The sequence below is a fragment of the Sphaeramia orbicularis genome, chromosome 17 (genome assembly GCF_902148855.1).
Source record: "Sphaeramia orbicularis chromosome 17, fSphaOr1.1, whole genome shotgun sequence".
Taxonomy (NCBI): domain Eukaryota; kingdom Metazoa; phylum Chordata; class Actinopteri; order Kurtiformes; family Apogonidae; genus Sphaeramia; species Sphaeramia orbicularis.
Window position 1 is genome coordinate 34114110 of NC_043973.1, and position 19365 is coordinate 34133474.

The following is a 19365-nucleotide window of genomic DNA, read 5'->3' on the forward strand; positions in this document are numbered from 1 at the left end:
GAAAATATAAAGTAAATAATAAATGGGAAGGTTGTAAAAATAGGTATAAACATGCCACGACCTATTTTATCATATAACTATTTCCTGTTATACTTTTTTCCCTTTTTATTTTTTTATTTAGTGAAGAAAACTACACCAATATGTGCTGAAGTAAAGACAAAATGTATTAAATATATGAAATATAGTATACAGCAACCTCAAGTTGGCCTAAGAGTTTTGCACAGTATTGTATATAAACTATACCATAAAATATTATAATTTATGTAAGTCAAAGGTGTGTTTCTCAGTTACTTATGAAGATACTTTTTTTTGGGAGGGGGGGGGGGGTCTCCTCTGTATTTATTGTGAAATATTATCATGAAATGAATGTGTCTGCTGGAAAATAATACAAAACGAAAGTCTTATTTCTAAATTTCTACCAAATGTAGTTTTTAATGACAAAACATCCTTTTTTAACTGAAGCCAATTCCTCTTGTGTATTTAAAGTTGGATGAGTGAGGAAAAAAATACATAAATTCAAATAAATAGTGAATTTCCCCTTGGAGATCAATGAAGTTTAGTATATGTAAATGTGTTCTAAAATATTACAAAATTAAAGACATATTTCCATATTAACTTTGCTGATTTTGTTGGTGAATTTTATTCTGATCTTAATTTCAGTTCATCACCCTTATTTGGAATTAATGTATTTATTGTTGAATGAGCTGTGTTTTTTTTACTCCATCAAATGCAAAGGTAAACACACAACACAAACTAGTCAAATAAAGATGAACCTGCTGGTCTTTTACTGTGATGTCCAGCGCCCCCTGTTGGTTAAAAGTGTCATGATTTGTCTAAATATGATTCAGATATCATCAAAATCTTAAAGAAAAATAATAAACATCACAATATGACGTTAAATAGTTTAAAATAATGAGTTTTGCGATGGAACTGTGGACTGAACATATACAAATCAGTGCTCCTTCTGATACAGTACAGATTTAACAAAAAAAAAATTAAAAATAATTACTTCAGCTCCGATTTCTGCACAAACACAGTAAAATAATCATCACAAAAATGAAGCATTGATCATAGAAACACAGTAGCACAGATTTTTAAGTGACAACTGAAGACAGCACCTGTTGTTTTTGTCCATTCAACATGACACGGCTGTTGTATGCATTTTATTTGGATGCCAGACAAAGACCAACTAACTGGCTGTGAAGGTCTGAAGGGGATCCAAGTCCTGGTTTGGTCTGAAGCGTTATAACTGCTTAGAATGACATGTAATCTGAAGACATCAGTGATAAATACTGTTGTGTTTTTTTTAGAGACTGTGGCGTTGATTGACAAAGTGTCCCTGTTGAGCCGCATTATGTCATAAATTCCTATTATGTAATAAAAGTTCAAAATGTAATAAGAATGTCACGTCATCTTGTAATAAAGCCGCATTATGTAATAAACTGACGCATTTTGTAATACACTACCTCAATGCGTTATGTAGTAAATTTTTTCACATTATGTAGTAAGTTATTACAATTTGAGAAATTTATTACAAAATGCACTTGACACATTTTTATTCAAAAAACTGTAATAACATGGTTCATTATGTAATAACAAGCCAAATTAATATAATTTCAGAGCAATTTAGAAGAAATTAGTCACAGGAGCTACAGGTAATGGAATCAGAACTTTAACCACACAGTTTAAAGATTAATTTAGCACATTACTTTTTCCTGAAAATAAAAATGTGCCAAGTGCATTTTGTAATAAATTTCTCAAATTGTAATAACTTACTACATAATGCGAAAAAATTTACTACATAATGCATTGAAGTAGTTTACTACATAATGTGGCTTTATTACAAGATGACGCGACATTCTCATTACATTTTGAACTTTTATTACATAATGCGGCTCAACAATCCCTCTATGCTAAACAATACATTTTGCTTCTATGCAAAAAGGCCTCAAGCTATGATGAAAGACAGTAACAAATAACTACGGGGCATCTCTACTTCATTCACACTAATACATATTGTACACTCACTCACAAACAATAAGTGCAGCATTTACAAAAGATGGAAAACCCAAAAAAAAAAAAAAAAAGATGACCAAGAGTAAAAAGACATTTGAACGGACGTATAAACTTATAGTGTAGTTGCAGTGGATAAAAAGAAAACTAAAAAGTTAATTATTGTTGGCAGTATGGAAACTCAGCCTTCTTTGTCTAGGGTGGTTTTCACATCGGCAAACACCTGAAAAAGACAAAAAAAAAAAAAAAGTACTGTCATGGCTAAAAGTGTAATTTTATAGCTTTTTTTGACCCGTAAAAGACTCAAACATCCACCAGTTACAAAAACCATCGACTGATCTGAACTGTTTAATACCTGTTGATCCACTAATTCTAGCAATACATGTAAATATTTGGTGTAAAATACAGTTTGTCATCTTTTCATGGTCATCAGATATGACCCATTTGGACATTCAGAGGCTCCGTAGTTAGCATGGAAACACTGTCATCTTCTCCAACATGAATTCACCAGTAAAACCCATGGAGTTGGATCAGTGACAGTGGATGGACACACTGGGTTTATGATCAGAAAGTGATATAAGTGGCTGAGAAAAGTCACTTTTTCTTCCTTTTTTTTTTTCGTTTGTGATATAACCTTCAGCTTAAATCTGAGTTTATGAACATCTACCGTACTTGCCGGACTATAAACCACACCCACCCCATCTCCAACGTCTCACCATCGCTTCACTGATGCCAAGCTTACGTGCAGCAGCTCTATTTCCTTCTTCGTCAGCCTGATCAATCGTTAGCCCAGAAAACATAAATTAGCCGCATCCTTTTGGAGCAGCAGGTTCACAGTGTACGGAAAAAAGTAGCAGCTTATCGATCGGAAAGTATGGTACATACTTAGTAAATTAAATATAGTAAAATAGCTCATTTTCACTGAAAAAACACAAATTACAGGGGATAATATAGTAACAAATGGTGATAAATCACTTAAGAAAAGTTAAATAGTGAGAAAAATTCATTTGGGAGCTGCTGCAAAAGTAGCACTGGGTTTTTATGGGTTAAAAATGCAAAATACAGAGCATAATATTAGAATAAATGGTGATAAATAACTTAAGAAAGGCTAAAAATAGAGAAAAAATTCATTTGGGAATTGCCACAAAAGTAGCACTAGGTCTCTATGGGTTAACCGACCTGATGAAAACAACAGCGCTGCTGACATTTATAACTCAAGAAAACAGTTGAATTTGTGTATTTCGAATGCACTTAAACATTATATACTGAACAACAAAAGAAGATGTTTCGGTATTGGTTTATATGGGAGTTTTATTATGAATATTGGTTTCATATGAGATATTTATATCCAGCTGTGAAATTTACAGTGGGTCTCTCTTGCTATCCTTGTAGCACTGAGTTGACGGTCACGGAGATGGGCCAAGCAAATATGGCGATCCTGATTACGGGTGGTCACACGTGGTCTTCCAGATCTTGGTCTGTCCCGAGTGGTCCCTGTGTCACAGAATCGTGTCCTCAGCCTACTGATGGTGGACTCGTGCACTTGCAGATGTCTCGCAACGTTGTGAGCCGTTAAACCAGCATCAAGCGTACCAATGGCGCGTTCTCTCAGATTATCGTTAAGGTGAGGCATCGTGGTAATGCAGTAACTTTTGAATCTTACTATTTCTTTTTATAGCCCCCGGATAAACAAAGGGAATTGCCACTCCCATTTGTTGCTCCCACTACCATAACACTCAAAACGTACTGCACCTCCGATACTTTGTACACGTGCTCAACACCACTCGTGGTCGTGTTTGCCTGCAAACACACGCTCCAATGGTTACAACTCACTTATTGTAATGTGTATCTCAGTTGACAACTCAACAGGACAGCTGAACTCTTGCCTAAATTAACGACCAAAACTTGCGTTTCTTTTGTTGTTCAGTATATTTTCTTTGTCAGCTTAGTTTTCCATTGATCTGGAAATGTGACGATACAGACATCCAGCTGTTACAAAGGTTAATGGTAAATAAGGTTGTTTATCTGCAAAAATCTATGGGATGTTTGCACCTCTTGTGGTAAGGAAAGCACTTCTTTCATTCTGCATGCAGCTTGAATCAAAGACCAGAAAATGCTGGGACACAAAAACAAAAAGGGGTGACTTGTTTTCAATGACACACTAAAAACTGGAGAAACAAAGACAGACCATAATTGCTGATACTGGCTGCCATCTGTCTTTCTTCCAATGGCGGTGGCAGATATTTGTTTTGTTTTTGCATAAATTTGCGTGTGTGAATGTGTGTTCATTCAAAGACAATGTGATGAAGGGCTGAAAAACTTTAAGGAAGTGACAGTTTTCATGTTGTGAGAATTTCTTTGGAAAAGGGAGGACAAATAAAAACAGAATGAAGAAATGCAAAGGAACATCCATATTGGCATCAGAAAAAACCTTATTTTCTATATCAGGAAGGAATTTCGTTCATAAAATCCAACATATGACCATCACTGATGCTTCAAAGGTCACAGAAGTAAACCACACAAATCGTCACAAATTGTTTTTATCTTATTTATTATAATTTAACATTGTTTTATTAAATAATGGTTATTTGAATCATCCTAAAAGCACTTTTTACTGTCTGAGAGGCAGATGGTAGTTCCTTTGTTGGGATTGCACAAAAATAATGTTATGATGTTAGTTATGAACTAATAGAATATGAACATTTGAGCAGGATATTTAGCTGTAATGTCTGTAAAACATAATTTAAGTTTGAACACAGGAAGATTTTGTGACATAACATTAGATCCTGCAGTGATCAAATAAAAATGTGTTCAGTATTTGTGCAGATTTTGGGTGTAATTAAATTATTCCAGGAAAAAAATCTTTAAAAAAAAAAAAAAAACAATAAAAAATTGCCTTTTTAACAGTATCATGATATATCTTGATATATTGTATTGTGATTCTAGTGTTGTGATTTGTATCGCATCGCCAGATTCTTGCCGATACACAGCCCTAGTTTTAACTGGTACATAGTGCGAGACTTCGTAGGCCTCGTCCACCAAATCAGCTGTTGAACCGGTTCTGTTGATGACTCGTGGATAGGGATGTAACGATTACCGATATAACGATAAACGGCGGTAAAACTGCAGGTGGTTAGTATTACCGTTTAAATTCTAATTCTCAAGATAACTGTTTGTTTACCGCACTTTCAGGGGAAAAAACCCTATGTAAAGATCTGCTTTTATGTCAAATATTTGAGTATAGTTTGAATCTATTACAATTTTAATCTTCTATACCTAATATTTGGAACCAATATTCACTTTTAAAGTCTGTGAAAAGGTTCATTAAGCATCTGTGTGTTATTTATGCAATAAATTGTATACATTTTTCAAATCGGATTTTATTTTTTTTGTGTTTTTTGTCCTTTTGTGTTTTTATAGTAGGTTAAAGTGTAAAAATAATAGACAGATGATATAGATGAAGTTGTGCTGAAAAAACAGATCCCAAACATGGGTATAGTAAACATTTGTTTATATAGTATATAAAGGCCAAATCAAAAGGACTGAAAAACAGACAAAATAGACTCAGACCACTAAGGGTTAATATTTGAATGATTCTGCAACAGAAGGGACATTGAACCAATTACTTTGTTGTTGTTTTTTTAAATACAACTTGGTTAAATAATTTCAGTGTGTGTATCAGTACTTTTTGAACATTTTGAGCACAATTTCAACAATACCGTGATAATAATGATAACTGTGATAGTCACAATAACCGTGATATGAAATTTTCATATGGTTCCATTCCTACTTGTGGAACCTTGATTCTTCCTGTTATTCCACAGGTTTTGAGTGGGTTTATTCTAATCAATAATGTGTCATGAACAGGAGGTGGTGTACAACATGGTAACATATGTATCCATCCAGCTCCATTACAACGTGTTTTCATTCTAGTTCATCCTTCATTTTTTTTCCCTTTGCATTGTGGCGAAACCAGTTTATTTACTTTTAAGATCCTCCTAAAATCCAGTAGAATGTGCGATATCCTCAATAACACCAGTGCCTTTATGACACTACACTTACAGCAAATGATCATTTCCACTGGTTTCTCAGACTTCATCACTGTCTTTGTTCTGTTCTTTGTTGTTGTCATCTTCATTCAGTCTGTCCAACTTGTAGAATCGTACACACCCACACAACAGTTCACACATCAATGCAGAAAATGTACTATTTGTTTTGTTTGCTTGTTTCAGCCAGGAACAAGTGTTACGGGTTCCAAACTACTCTAGTTTTTGGGTTAAATGCTCCAGACAGATCAAAATTCCATCTACAAACCAGAAAAACAGCAGATCTATGTAGGTGGAAGCAGTTTACTACTGATAAATGATAGTGATGAAGTGGTGTTATTCTATAAGACAAATGTTTTAAGATAGTAGTGACACTTTTCAATTGAGTCTTTGAAAAAGCAACTGAAGAGCTTTATATTTAGACAGGCTTTTTTTTTTTTTTTGGGGGGGGGGGGTATATTTTTATGCCTGTATATATAGCTGTGTGCTTTTTGCCTATGTATTTTACTTCTGATTTTATTGTAAACACTTCGTGAAATGTTTCTGCAAAAAGTGCTATAAACATTATTATTATTAAATATTATTATTATTATTATTATTATTATTATTATTATTATTTAGTAGTGACGATTTGGGTCAGTAATAAAGGAAAATTCATAGTCCTAGTTACTGGGTCAGACTTTGTAATTCTGTGAATCAATAGAAATATCTGCACATTAGAATACATTCTAAAGATTCCCCCTTGACTAAGATTTATAAATATTATATAAATGTACATAAAGTTATTCAAAATGTTGCACTTTATTATCCTGAAATACTAGTCCATCGGCACTGTGTGTAAGATTTAGCACATTTTATCTATGAAGCAGATAACTTAAAAAAAACAAAAAACAAAAAAAAAATTGTAGAGCAGTCTTAGATATTCATCTTAGTCTTAATACATTTTAATGCTTTTTTTTAGGCCTTTTCTAAAGTCTGCTAGTGCACCAAAACAGTCAAAATTGCATCATTATTCACGAGATGCATCCAGACGTTTCTGAACTGTGCTGTAGGCAAAGGCAGGAACAGATACAGTCTTTTTATTTATCTATTTATTTACAAGTGAAAAGATGTTGACTAGACAGAACATTAAATATACTGTCTGCAAAGAAATAGAGTAAATGAATAAAGCTGCTTTCTGTTTTTATGTGGATTTTCTATACCGCCCTCACTTTATTTAATATAACATAACGTGGGGTAAAGTAATACTGCAGATAGTGCCACAGTGGAGGTCGATTTATCTCTGCACACTGTTTTCAAGGCTGCCTGGATGTGTCTGGGATTGTAGTTCGACTGCTGCTGCTGCGGCTGAGGTTGATCTTTGATTATGATCTGCCTGGATGTGATACACAAGTTTTTAATAGATGTCACTGCACACAGGCGAGGTGTGTATATGTGTATATGTGTGTGTGCACAGACTTTGATGATCGCATATTAGAGCAGTACAAAGCAGGCACATCTACAGCTGGAGCAACATCCATAGGGAAAGCCTTCAACAGCTGCAGTCCTGCACTACCAAGGTCTATTGTTTTTCTTCTTTTTTTTTTTTCTCTCTGACTGTTCTGGATTTGACGTATGAAGAAAAGCACACAAGAGTTCTCAGAGTTCAAGTCAGTATATGAAGAACTCAGATCAAGAACTTCAAACTTAGGAGCAGGTATTAACAATCAATGATTAGCTTCTGGAAACTGTCGTGAAAGCCTATCACATCAATCTTCAAGTGAAACTACTCCACATGACAAAGTTTCCACTACTTATTTGTGACATGTATCATAGTCGAGACTTGTTTGCTATTATTAATAGGAGTTCCCGGCTGACACATTCAGGGCAAACCATTGTTTGGCAATAAAAGGCTACTGCTGAGATTTACTTAAGGGGTGTGTGGAGCAAAGTTAGTTAGAAAAGGCATGGAAACAGTTATGTTAGCATGTCGCTTAACCCTTAATCGGGAAGAGAGGTGATCGACACGCGCATCCAAAAAATGAGAGGTGTGCAGGATCCCAAATAAAGTGATGAAAAAATAAACACAACCTGTGAGCTCTCTAGGGATGTAACCATATGAAAATGTCATATCACGGTTATTGTGACCAAAATTATCACAGTTATCATTATTATCACGGTATTGTTGAAATTGTGCTCAAAATGTTCAAAAAGTACTAATACACACACTGAAATAATTTAACCAAGTTGTATTTTGAAAAAAAAAAAAAAATCAAATTAAATAATAGGCACAATGTACTTTCTGTTGGCAGAAACATTCAAATATTAACATGTAAACATCAAACATACAAATGTGCAATAAAGATGGCACCTTATGGACATTGTTGGACCATTTTCCAGATCAAGTTCGAGTTCTTTTAGGGTCTCTCTCTCTCTCTCTCTCTTTCAAAGTGCGGTAATCAAACATGGTTATCATGATAATTAGAATTTAAACAGTAATACTAACCGTCGGGAATTTCACCGCGGTTTACCGTTATACCGGTAATCATTACATCCCTAGAGCTCCCTTTATTTTTTCATTTTTAACCCTTAATTGGGCAAGTGACAATTTGTAGTAATTTCCAAATACATTACAAGACAGTGACAGTAACAGTTACAGTGAGTCAACAGTCTCAGGTCCAATGTGGTCTACAGGGTCTGTCAGGTCCAATGTGGTCTACAGGGTCTGTCAGGTCCACCTCTGCATGAACAGTGAGTGTACCTGCTTTGTTCGGTACCATGCAGTTATGGTACTAATGTAAGGAATGATGTTCAAAGGGGTCATGTGGATGTGGACAGGGGTCTGGATCAGCACTTACACTACAAACAAAAAGTTAAGGATATTTCTCTTGTTTTTTTTGTCATTTTTTTGCCATTTGTAAATAAAACTATGTCTGGTCATTAAAAATATGTGTTTCAATTCAATTCACACAAAAAAAGTATAAAGTGCTGTCCAAAAATCCCAACTGAAAAAAATAGCCCAAAAATTAAAAATATCCTTAACTTTTTGTTTGTAGTGTATGTTGGTCTAATGTTCTAAAAGTGATGTTCTAAAATATATGTTCTTTTCACCTTACATGTGTCTTTCTTGTATTTTTTTATATCAACGTTTAATTTTTTTTTTTTTTTTTGCCACTTACATGTAAGGAACCAAATATGGTAACTTCACTGACTTTGATTTTCTACATAAAAATAAAACATTTTGAAAAATTTCACAAAAGTGATAAAGTCTTGTTAGGTCTTCCAATAACACGCTAAGGTTAACATTTTGAATTTCAAGGTATTTCTATTAGTGCCCTATAAAGGGTTAAGCGTATCTGTATTTTTCAGAGTTTTTACTTTGAAGTGTTTAAATGAGTCACACGATTCTGTCTGTCGATTTACATTATTTAACATAAAAAAAAGCCTGTTGTAATTCATTTTTACCATTTATGCTCCTGAGATCAGAGAGCACATGGTAGTGGTTTCTCTCCTTTCCTTTTAATTAATTTGAATAGCAAAGGAAGGTGATCTCAGAATAAATCAACTACAAAACAGTCCACATTTTCAGCCGCATTGTTCCTGGCCCTGTGATGAGAACTGAAAAGAGCCTCTTATATAACATTACCAAATCACAGGAGGCTCAACAACTCCAGTCAAGCAGAGGTTTTACCGTAATATAAACTCATCAGGCTTCTAAATGCAATACATGAAATACAAAAAATCTTACATTTAAAGTCTTTTTCCTGGTTCTGTTGGTGACACAGACACTTTCTGACGATGTGAGACAGGCCTGAACTGTGACAGTGTTTCAGTCCAGGCTGAAAACAGCTGTTCAACTGTGCATAGAACAACTGAAAGGCTTCTGTCTGCACTCTGACCTTTTACTTTGTTTTAATTGATTATTATTTATGTTTTATTGATTATGTTTTAATTGTAATTGTGTGTTTTTAATCTGTCTCTTTTCCATTTTCGTAAAGCACTGTGAACTGCCCTGTGTTTGAATTGTGCTATACTCATAAAACTGCCTTGCCTGTGTTTCCGCTCTATTGTTGATATTTAAAAACAACAGCTGATAAACCGCATAGACTGAGTGTATGTAAAGCTTAGGTTTGACCACAGAGTGATGTGAATTATAGATCTGTGTATGAATATGTATTTACATACATGTGTTATTGTATTATGTGTTTATGTAAATCATATTATATTTGTTCATAATAATATAAAGACAGAAACCAAATTATTTAATAAGTATCAGCCATATTACAGTATATAGTATAGATATGCTTAGACTTCTTTCTTTCTTTCGGATCCCCATTAGCTGTACCATAGCTACAACTGTTCTTCCTGGGGTCCTTACAATAATCTTTACAACTTGTCAATGCAAATAACATACAATATAATCACACAAAACAATTTTCACATACTACATAACATAGCAAAAAAAATTAGGAAGGTTATTATTGTTATTAATTATATAAGAAGAAGGGGTGGAGTTTATAAGTTGTACTTCTTCTCACTCCTTTTCGAATATATATTATATGTCTTATCTCTTATGTTTAAGTGTTTTTTTAATTTATTTTCTTGTTTTGACATTCATATTCAAAATAAATACAATCAATCAATCAAATTACTGAAGTCCAAATTCACTCCAACGGCGGTTACAAATGTCACCTCTCCTTTACATCATGCCACTTTCTTTTATTTCCTCTGTGGAAGATGCCTCCTGCTCTCCGTTGGGCTTTTTAACAGGTTCGACATTGTGTTGTGAAAGTGTTTTATGCCACTATTTTAGACTTGGCTCCACTCATCCGCTAACACTTCCAGTTCTACTACAGAAATACCCTCCTCCTACTACCTCTGTTTGGTGTGTGTTGCTGTTTCCTGGAGCAAACATGTGTAACACCTAAATTTGTTTTTGTCACATCACAGTAACAAGCTGTGTCTGTGTTGTTAGTAGAATAATCCTAGCATCCCTCATCAGATGTGTTTATGTGTAGTCGCAATGAAATGAATTGGCTACATCTGCATTCATAAATTCAAATACAGACCTTTTTTTTTTTTTTTTGCATTGCTGCCTTGCTAATTTGCACTGCCTTAGTAAATCTGACCCCGAGTGTCTTTCTAAAGTGTTGGTCCACAGCATTTTCCCTTTTCATTTGTCACCAATCTGCATCTTGCCCATGACTTACCCCAAAAAAAAACCCCCTTCAGGACTCTAAATCTGGCATAGAGATGCAACAGCGTGTTTCCTTACGGTCAGTGATTTGTACTCACCTCATCCACAGAACGAGAGGCGTCTATAGTGCGCACCTTGCCTTGTTTCTCATACTGTTCAATGATTGGTCGCGTAGACTGCAGGTAGGTTTTGATTCTGCATCAAAGAAAAATATGCCTGTTATCGGGGTCAGATGACACAGGGGACTTGAAGGAGACACAAATTAGGTCAAAAACACACATGCAGGTGTCCAACAGTCAGTTAAATAGGTCAGAGAAATCCATACACATGTGGTGTACAGACAGACAGAAGGAAAACCAGAACATGAAGTCAATAAAAGATAGAAAAGACAGTGGTAGATTATGCAAAACCAATAACAAAACAAACAAAGGTCGAGATTTTTAGTCAGTGGTGCAGAATTCTACCTTTTTTCCAAGCTTTCTCTGTTGTCGTCTGTGCGTCCACTGCTCTTCCCCCTGTCTAGACACCTTTCGATGCAAACCTTAGGAAAACAGACACACAGATAATAAAACAGCTCCTTGAATATCAGTGTAGTGCTCCATGGATCTGATAAGCGCTAAGAGGGTTTTAGTACAAAAGCTTCTTTGCATACCTCATTACTACAGTCAAAGAAAAGCACAAATTTGACGTCTGCTTTCCCATCCATGACCTTGTTCCAGCCCTGAAGGTTGTCCTCATTGCGAGGGAAGCCGTCTATGAGGAAACGGAACTTTTTATCATCTTCCTGCATGGTTTCGTCCATCGCCTTAAGAACGGATAAAAAAAAATAAATCATTTTGTGAAGAGATTTCACTGTGTTCAGTCAAAACATCTTTAAAAGCAGAAATTCAGACAAAAAGAACAAAAAAGCTATTTAAGTAACAAGACTATTATTTTACCCTGCAGCCGTGTCTTAAGTTGTCACAGTCTAGAGAAATATATTTGCTGTCTAGTGCGCAATAGTATCCAATTAACCTCTATGGATTGTGGGAGCATCCAAATCAAACCCACATAGCACTGGGTTTGATCGTGCACTGTAGTTGATGATACATTGTCATAAATTATTTATCTGTGCACTTAATTCTTCTATTATAGTATAAGCCTAATAATAGTTTAAAGGGGTCATATTTAGCTAAACCCACTTTTATTAGTCTTTGGTTGATTTATTTGTGTATTTGGACCCTAATAGTTCTAAAAGTTTGAATTTGAACCCTCCAGGTGCTGCAAAGCTATCTTTATATTCATACCGGCAAAAGTCAAATGGATTTCTACGACCTGTTTGAATTCCTGCTTAATTTGTTACGTCTATAACCAGTTATGTTACGACATTTGCACATATAAGGTCAAGATGAACATTTCTCCGAGTATGACATAATTGTTTGTCAGCAGCAGTGGTTATAGTCCATACTGAAAATATGTCCAAACTTCGAGCCGATTACCTAAAATGTTCAGCTGTTAGTTGTATTAATGCACAAGTGGCTCCAAACCACCTTTCTGGTGTCATTACTCAGAAATAGGGTTGAAGATGGACCTGTGGAGTTGAATGAATGAAGAATTCAGGCCCAAGCAGAGCATTTACAGTTTATGGAGACCACAGGGAAATGTTTGAAAATGCAGAATTCCCTTTAAAAAAGCAAAATATTACTCCTTTAATAAACAAGGGGTAATGAAGAGGGGACATCTCATTATTGTGAAATAAACCCTACCAGGGTAACGCAGGATCTTGATCACCCTGAGGGATGATAATATTGTCTTGTTGGACATTATCCTGCTTGTTACAGTTATTCACAAAACAAATCAGTAATGTGAAACAAATATCTCAAAAATATGTTTAAATGATTCTTTAGGTTTTAAAATAACAGTCAACAATTCATTTGATTCTGGGTTCTGTGATTGAACTTACACGTAGCATGTTATTAAATGACCACAGGATAGCACCATGAACCACAATCATGCATTTAACTTGATAACACGAATAATAAGAAAAATTTATTGGCTGTCTTTCTGTTCGGACAACTTTTGTCAGTCAAGTATTAGAAGCATCTTAAACACATGTTGGTGGTAAACTGTCCCTCAGATGAAGACGACATGATGAGATGACGTCAACAGAGTCAGACTGTGAGGAGGGAGGTCGGTGCCATCTGTTTGTGTGTGTTTGTGATTATGTATGCTCCACAGCTTTATAATAAATACAGGTAAGATGAACAAATTTGGCAGTGATGTTGGCCATGATGCGTTACCCCTGGTCACCCCTTCATTTTGTTGGTCAGAAGAAATAAGTTTAAACATAAAAATAATAATAATAAAAAACTCTGTACAGTCTATTATGCAAAAATAGTATCCCTTTTATTGGTTGAGACTTGCAGGCGTGTCTAAAAATGGAGATTGAGTAAAGTATTCTAAACACATAACAGGCTAGAAAAGGGATAGGGAAGTAGTGATCACAATGGAGATAAACGGTTTAATCTTAATGTTTTTATGCATGTGAATAAAGGACATTTTCTGGTGTCCTATCTGTTTTGCCCACTTTGGATTTATTTTAAAAATAAGTGTGTCTGCCTCAGTAAAATGCATAATCATGTCTACAAAATAATTTTGGACCATGTTCAGTGATGCATGACTCAGTTGCTGAAGCAAAACAGTCATATCAAGCATCTCCCAAATTGATCCCTTTTAGCGTGATAATGTCTGTAATACTAAGTCTGGAGCTGTTTTGTATTAATAGCGACATGATTTTCTCGACTGGAAAGGAGTTCCATTAAAGCAACAAATACTTATGATCATAACAACAACAAACATTTGTAAATAAGACTGGGATGGGATGTTCCATTCACCTCTGCATGGAATGTATAATTTTTAAACCTTCTTAGTTTGTCTTAAAATTGAACATCTTACCCTCCTCACAGATTCTAAAGCTTGATATATTTGATGGATAAATATACTGTTTTTAACATATTTCAAGCAATATAAGGTGGGAAAAATGTTATTTTAGATTTTAAAAGTCAAACCTAATGATTTTGCGGTATTTTCCAACATGATATTCAAATGAGCTCAAGTCAAAGGTCGTGTTTGGTCATTATATGGAGCTGGAAACATATTAAAGGCACTATTTAAGTATTATAGGCATGAATGATATATAAGTTGATTAAATTGCATAAGAGCTTTGATGAGATTTTTAGGAAATATTGCTGGTGCAAGGTGATGGCAAATAGGGGTGAGTTCAGCAGCTGCTGTAGCGGCATCTGGAGGGATTTAGACATGTCACACCAGGAAGCATTTAACTGCTCTGATGACGGCTGAAGCTACAGCTGAAACAGTCAGCAGGTAAAAAAAAAAAAACATCTTTCATGAATTCTACTTGTCTGATCACAAGAAACTCTCTAATGAACATTTGGAATGGATGGCATGACGAATGTAATCAGTCTATCTTGAGGTTTAGATAGTTGTAGAATATCAAAATATGGCATAAGATGGATCCTTCTTGGAATCAAAAATTCAACTATTTCTAAGTAAGTCTGTGAAAGTGGGCCAGGTAGGTACAGAAAGGAGACAAACCCTCAAGGTGACTGTGGTCAACTCAAATAACTGTCATCATGAAATGCCCTAATAATTGTGACAGGGGTTGGTTTTCCAGTATTCAAAGCAGTTTCAAAGACTGGCATTTAAAACTGAGTACCCAGACCAGTCAGAATATACAGGGGTTGGACAAAATAATGGAAACACCTTAAAAAATCAACAAAATATAATTTAATATGGTGTAGGTCCGCCTTTTGCGGCAATTACAGCCTCAATTCTCCGAGGTATTGATTCATACAACTTGTGAATTGTTTCCAAAGGAATTTTAAGCCATTCTTCAGTTAGAATACCCTCCAACTCTTTTAGAGACGATGGCGGTGGAAATTGACGTCTTACTTGAATCTCTAAAACTGACCATAAATGCTCAATAATGTTGAGGTCTGGGGACTGTGCCGGCCATACAAGATGCTCAACTTCATTAGAATGTTCCTCATGCCATTCTTTAACAATTCAAGCTGTATGGATTGGGGCATTATCATCTTGAGGTGAAGGTGTTTCCATTATTTTGTCCAACCCCTGTACATGTTTTCAGGTGGACAGTCCTGATTTACCTCTTGTATTCTTGTGCATACCTTACTGAGTAAGTTGATGGTGATTTCCACAGGGACAATTTGGCCCTCCTTGATGTAGTTTGCGATGAGCTGTCCATACTCTGACCCCTCCCTGGCTCTCTCTGCTCTCAGCAAGTCCCCAGCTGACAGATGGGTGTAGTTGTAATTCTGAGGGACACAAACACACAGACAATTAAAAATATGCACACATATGTCAGATATTTCTCACGAAAACTGACTTGAAGAGCAGTTTGCATGCTTATTAGCAGTAGAACACTGCGGTGGAAGGGTCAGCCTTTACAGATGGTTGAATCCTTCTTACTAAGAGGCAGGAAAAAGTCAGCCCTTGTCTACTGAATGAAAGAAGCCTCTATACATAGCAGTCAGCCAGGAATAACCATCATACTGGCAGAGAAGGAAACACCCAGTACCGCCCATGAACAGAGGTAGTTATAAAGTCTCTCTCATGCAGTTTGTATCTCAGTCTAATGCACATACAGACATCAAAGAGTCACAGTGAAGTTGCAACTGTGCGAGCTTTCATACAGTTGGACTGACTTTCAAAGGAGCATCAAAGCAGCATCTCTACAAGTTTTGGTTGTTAAAAAATTTTTTTGAGGCTTTTTAAGATAAACTAAGTCAAAACTCATGCAGCTTCCTCAAGATGTTGTAGGACTCTGTGTCAAATGAATTACAGGTTTGAAAAGCTTAGAAAATACAGGATTTCTTTTGCTTAACATCAGCAATTAATCTTAGATTTACAGCAGGCACTGATCGTAACTAGAACTGTGTCTAACAAGATAGTCTTCAGCTATTACAAAGATCACAAACTATTTTCATAATTCATTAATCGGTTTGAGTAATTTATAACCAGGCAAAATTCTATGATTCTAGCCTCTTTCTTGATTTCTTCACCTTTCCTAAACAGTACTGTGCAAAAGTCCTAATGACCACACATAAGCATTTCTCAGTCTCTATATTAAGATCCAATTTGATATATGTGAAGTATGTACATCATTAAAAACAGCTTCAATAACCCAAAGTTGTAGTATTTAATGTGACCTCCCTATGTACTTAAAATGTCTTTAACCTTTTTGTTCTGACAATATGAAATTTACTGCATTTATTTTCTAATGTTTTAAACCAGGTTTCATTCAACATGTTAGATGTTTCTAACTGTTTGTGCTGCTTCTTGTCATGGGGTAAGGGGTCACATTAAATAGACACTTTAACCTTTAGAACCCATTTAGTTCAGTTTTTTGTGGGTCTTTTAAGGCTGTGCACACATTACCTGTATTTTCTTGTTGTATCTAAAGAGAAGAGGATGAGAAATAAATATGTATGCTCATTAAAACACAGCAAAAACAACAAAGCTAAAGGTGGCTTTTTCAAGACTTTTTCACAGAACTGTACATCAATATCTCTGAGTTTTGGACTATACATGAGGAGATCATCATCACCTTTGGGCCATTTTTGTATCAAGAGCTCATCATTTAATTGAGAAATAACAGACGATGTTAATATTCATCAGCTGCAGCTCAAATATTGAATACCTGCAGACTATCAGTAAACCTCTTCATCAGGTGGATGCACAGAATACAAAACTGCATTTTAAGAAAACAAGAAGTGCCACTCATTTACAGTCTACGTGGAAGTAAATATAATATCAGTGCTATCAGTATGTTTGCTCTTATGAAGTCCGCCCAAATGGTGTGATGCAGTGAATATCTCCGTCATCGTCTGCCTCTGTTTGTTCAAAGTCTGCATTAGCCAAGTGTCATGACCATTATATAACTCCACCCGCAAAGATAATCAATGTATCAGCGTGAGGTGAATGTCAGGTTTTTCCTGCTAGCTCTGTTTGTATCCTGTTATTTCACAACAATAGAGGAAGAATGCAGATGCTTTACTAGTGTAAAAATACCCAACTGTGAAAATATTCCACGAGTAAAAGTCATCAATGACGCGTACTTATAAAAACAGAAAAAGAAAAGAGTAGTCATTGGGGAGTACAATTGTCTTTGTTGGTGTTTTACATATTATCATTTTGGATTCATTTTACTGCTCTAGAGGTTTGTATGCTGCTTGTTAGTTCATTCTACAACCATGGACCAAATGTTACATGATTATCATATGTTTGTAGCACTGCTGTCTTGTGAGGTCTTTTCATGACGTCAAATAAAAAAGACCGGTTTTCTGATATTGTACTTTCCTACTAATCCAAGATGGCTTTGATTTTGGAGGCACATCAAATTTCTCAACCCATATGGGAACACTTTAACCTTCAGTTTATTACACTAATTAATAATAAATACATTTTTAGATGCATATTTTCCACTGGACTCAAAGAAAAATCATAACTACAGCCATCACAGAAATATTTGCTTCTGAATTGTAGCACAAAGAAATAAATCACCTCCAATTTATATTTAAGTACAGCACTTAAGCATAAGTACAGAGTTACATTCCTACATCAGCTTCTTCAATCAGTTAATGTGATGTAAAAAAAAAAAAAAAAAAAAAATGTATGGAACAATATCTACTGTCACTCAATAATTAAAATGATCTGCAGTATTTTTTTTACATATCTAAACTGATCTCTTTAGGCATTTCTCAACAACTCAGACTGATAAATCACATACAGCAACAGCAGATTAAACTACTCAGTATTATGTACACTACTTAAAACCAGTACAACATTAAACATCTAATGCAAAATGTACATAAATGCAGCAGTGATATGCAAGAGTTAAACACTGGGAGCATTTTAATGGTTACTAGCCCCAAGTACAGTACTTTAACTACAGCACTTAAGCATAAGTACAGAATAACATTCCTAAATCAGCTTCTTTAATCAGTTAATGTGATTTAAAACAAAAAAAAATGTATGGAACAATATCTATTGTCACTCAATAATTAAAATGATCTGCAGTATTTTTACATATCTAAACTGATCTCTTTAGGCATTTCTCAACAACTCAGACTGATAAATCACATACAGCAACAGCAGATTAAAACTACCCAGTATTATATAAAGTACTTAAAACCAGTACAACCATAAACATCTACATCAAATATATGCAAAATGTACATGAATGCAGCAGTGATATGTAAGAGTTAAACACTGGGAGCATTTTAACAGCTACTAGCTCTAAGTACAGTACTTTAAATAATACTTTTACTTAAGTGAGCTGTAAGTGGAATATCCTCACAGAGTGATATTGGTAGTTTTACTTAAATAAAGGGTTTTAATGCCCCTTCCACACCTACAACAGGGTCTCCAGTGTGGCTAGCTAGCTACATGCTAATACACAGGTTCGTTTTAGAGGACAACCGGAAGTCAATGTAATAGTAATGTACTGTATGAATAAATGGGCTATGAAAGCTCAATCACACTGATATCCACAGAAAACTACGTTAATCGTGGTCTGTTCCATTCTAACACTTAAAAGTCGGTAGTTTCCATTGTTATATCTCTCGCCATCACTCGTACCTCCACGATTTTGGAGCACTGGGTCCCTTTGCCGGCGCCAGGCCCGCCCAGCACGAACACAACCTGCGGCTTCATCATCTGCGAGATCCGATCCAACAAGCTCGGCACCCTCTGACACACGTAACCGACAAAACGGCTGATCATAAACCACCACCACCACCACGGAGTTTCCAAGGTGAACAGGCTTTGAACTGGGGGGAGAGTGCGAAAATGAGCCGAGCTAACCGGTGAATGCGTGTCAGTCTCGGTGAGTCAAACGACACCTCTTCCGCTGTTGACATCAGCAGCCAATGGGAGCGCGAGTAGAGAGTGACGCAGGCACGTAGCCGCGCCCATTCGCTCTTGTTCTTTTTTTCAATGCAGAGGTCGGGTGACGCCCCTCCCCTGTTCCTCCAGCATCAGCACCTCCGAACCCAACAACCCGCGGATGGAAGATGCTCTCCGGGCTGTGATGCTCCCCCAGCACCGAGG

The 19365-nt window shown here is 35.7% G+C and overlaps 1 protein-coding gene across 1 annotated transcript; it reads right to left on the bottom strand.

Moving 5' to 3' along the window:
- Nucleotides 1-1781: 1781 nt before the first annotated feature.
- cmpk (cytidylate kinase) lies at nt 1782-19165 on the bottom strand. The gene is made up of 6 exons (XM_030160041.1): nt 18895-19165; nt 15423-15569; nt 11888-12040; nt 11700-11776; nt 11334-11430; nt 1782-2236 (listed from the first exon to the last, which is right to left on the bottom strand). Exons 1-6 carry the CDS (start codon nt 19036-19038, stop codon nt 2195-2197), a joined length of 660 nt encoding a protein of 219 aa, XP_030015901.1. The 5' UTR covers nt 19039-19165; the 3' UTR covers nt 1782-2194.
- Between the last annotated feature and the right edge of the window lie 200 nt (nt 19166-19365).

What these genes read in the sequence shown, in the direction of transcription:
- cmpk (XM_030160041.1), bottom strand. Translation starts at nt 19,038, where the DNA reads ATGATCAGCCGTTTTGTCGGTTACGTGTGTCAGAGGGTGCCGAGCTTG. An exon ending in AGTGCTCCAAAATCGTGGAG is followed by an intron (nt 15,570 to 18,894) that starts GTACGAGTGATG and finishes TGTGTCCCTCAG; the next exon opens with AATTACAACTACACCCATCT. An exon ending in TCTTTGACTGTAGTAATGAG is followed by an intron (nt 11,777 to 11,887) that starts GTATGCAAAGAA and finishes TGTTTTCCTAAG; the next exon opens with GTTTGCATCGAAAGGTGTCT.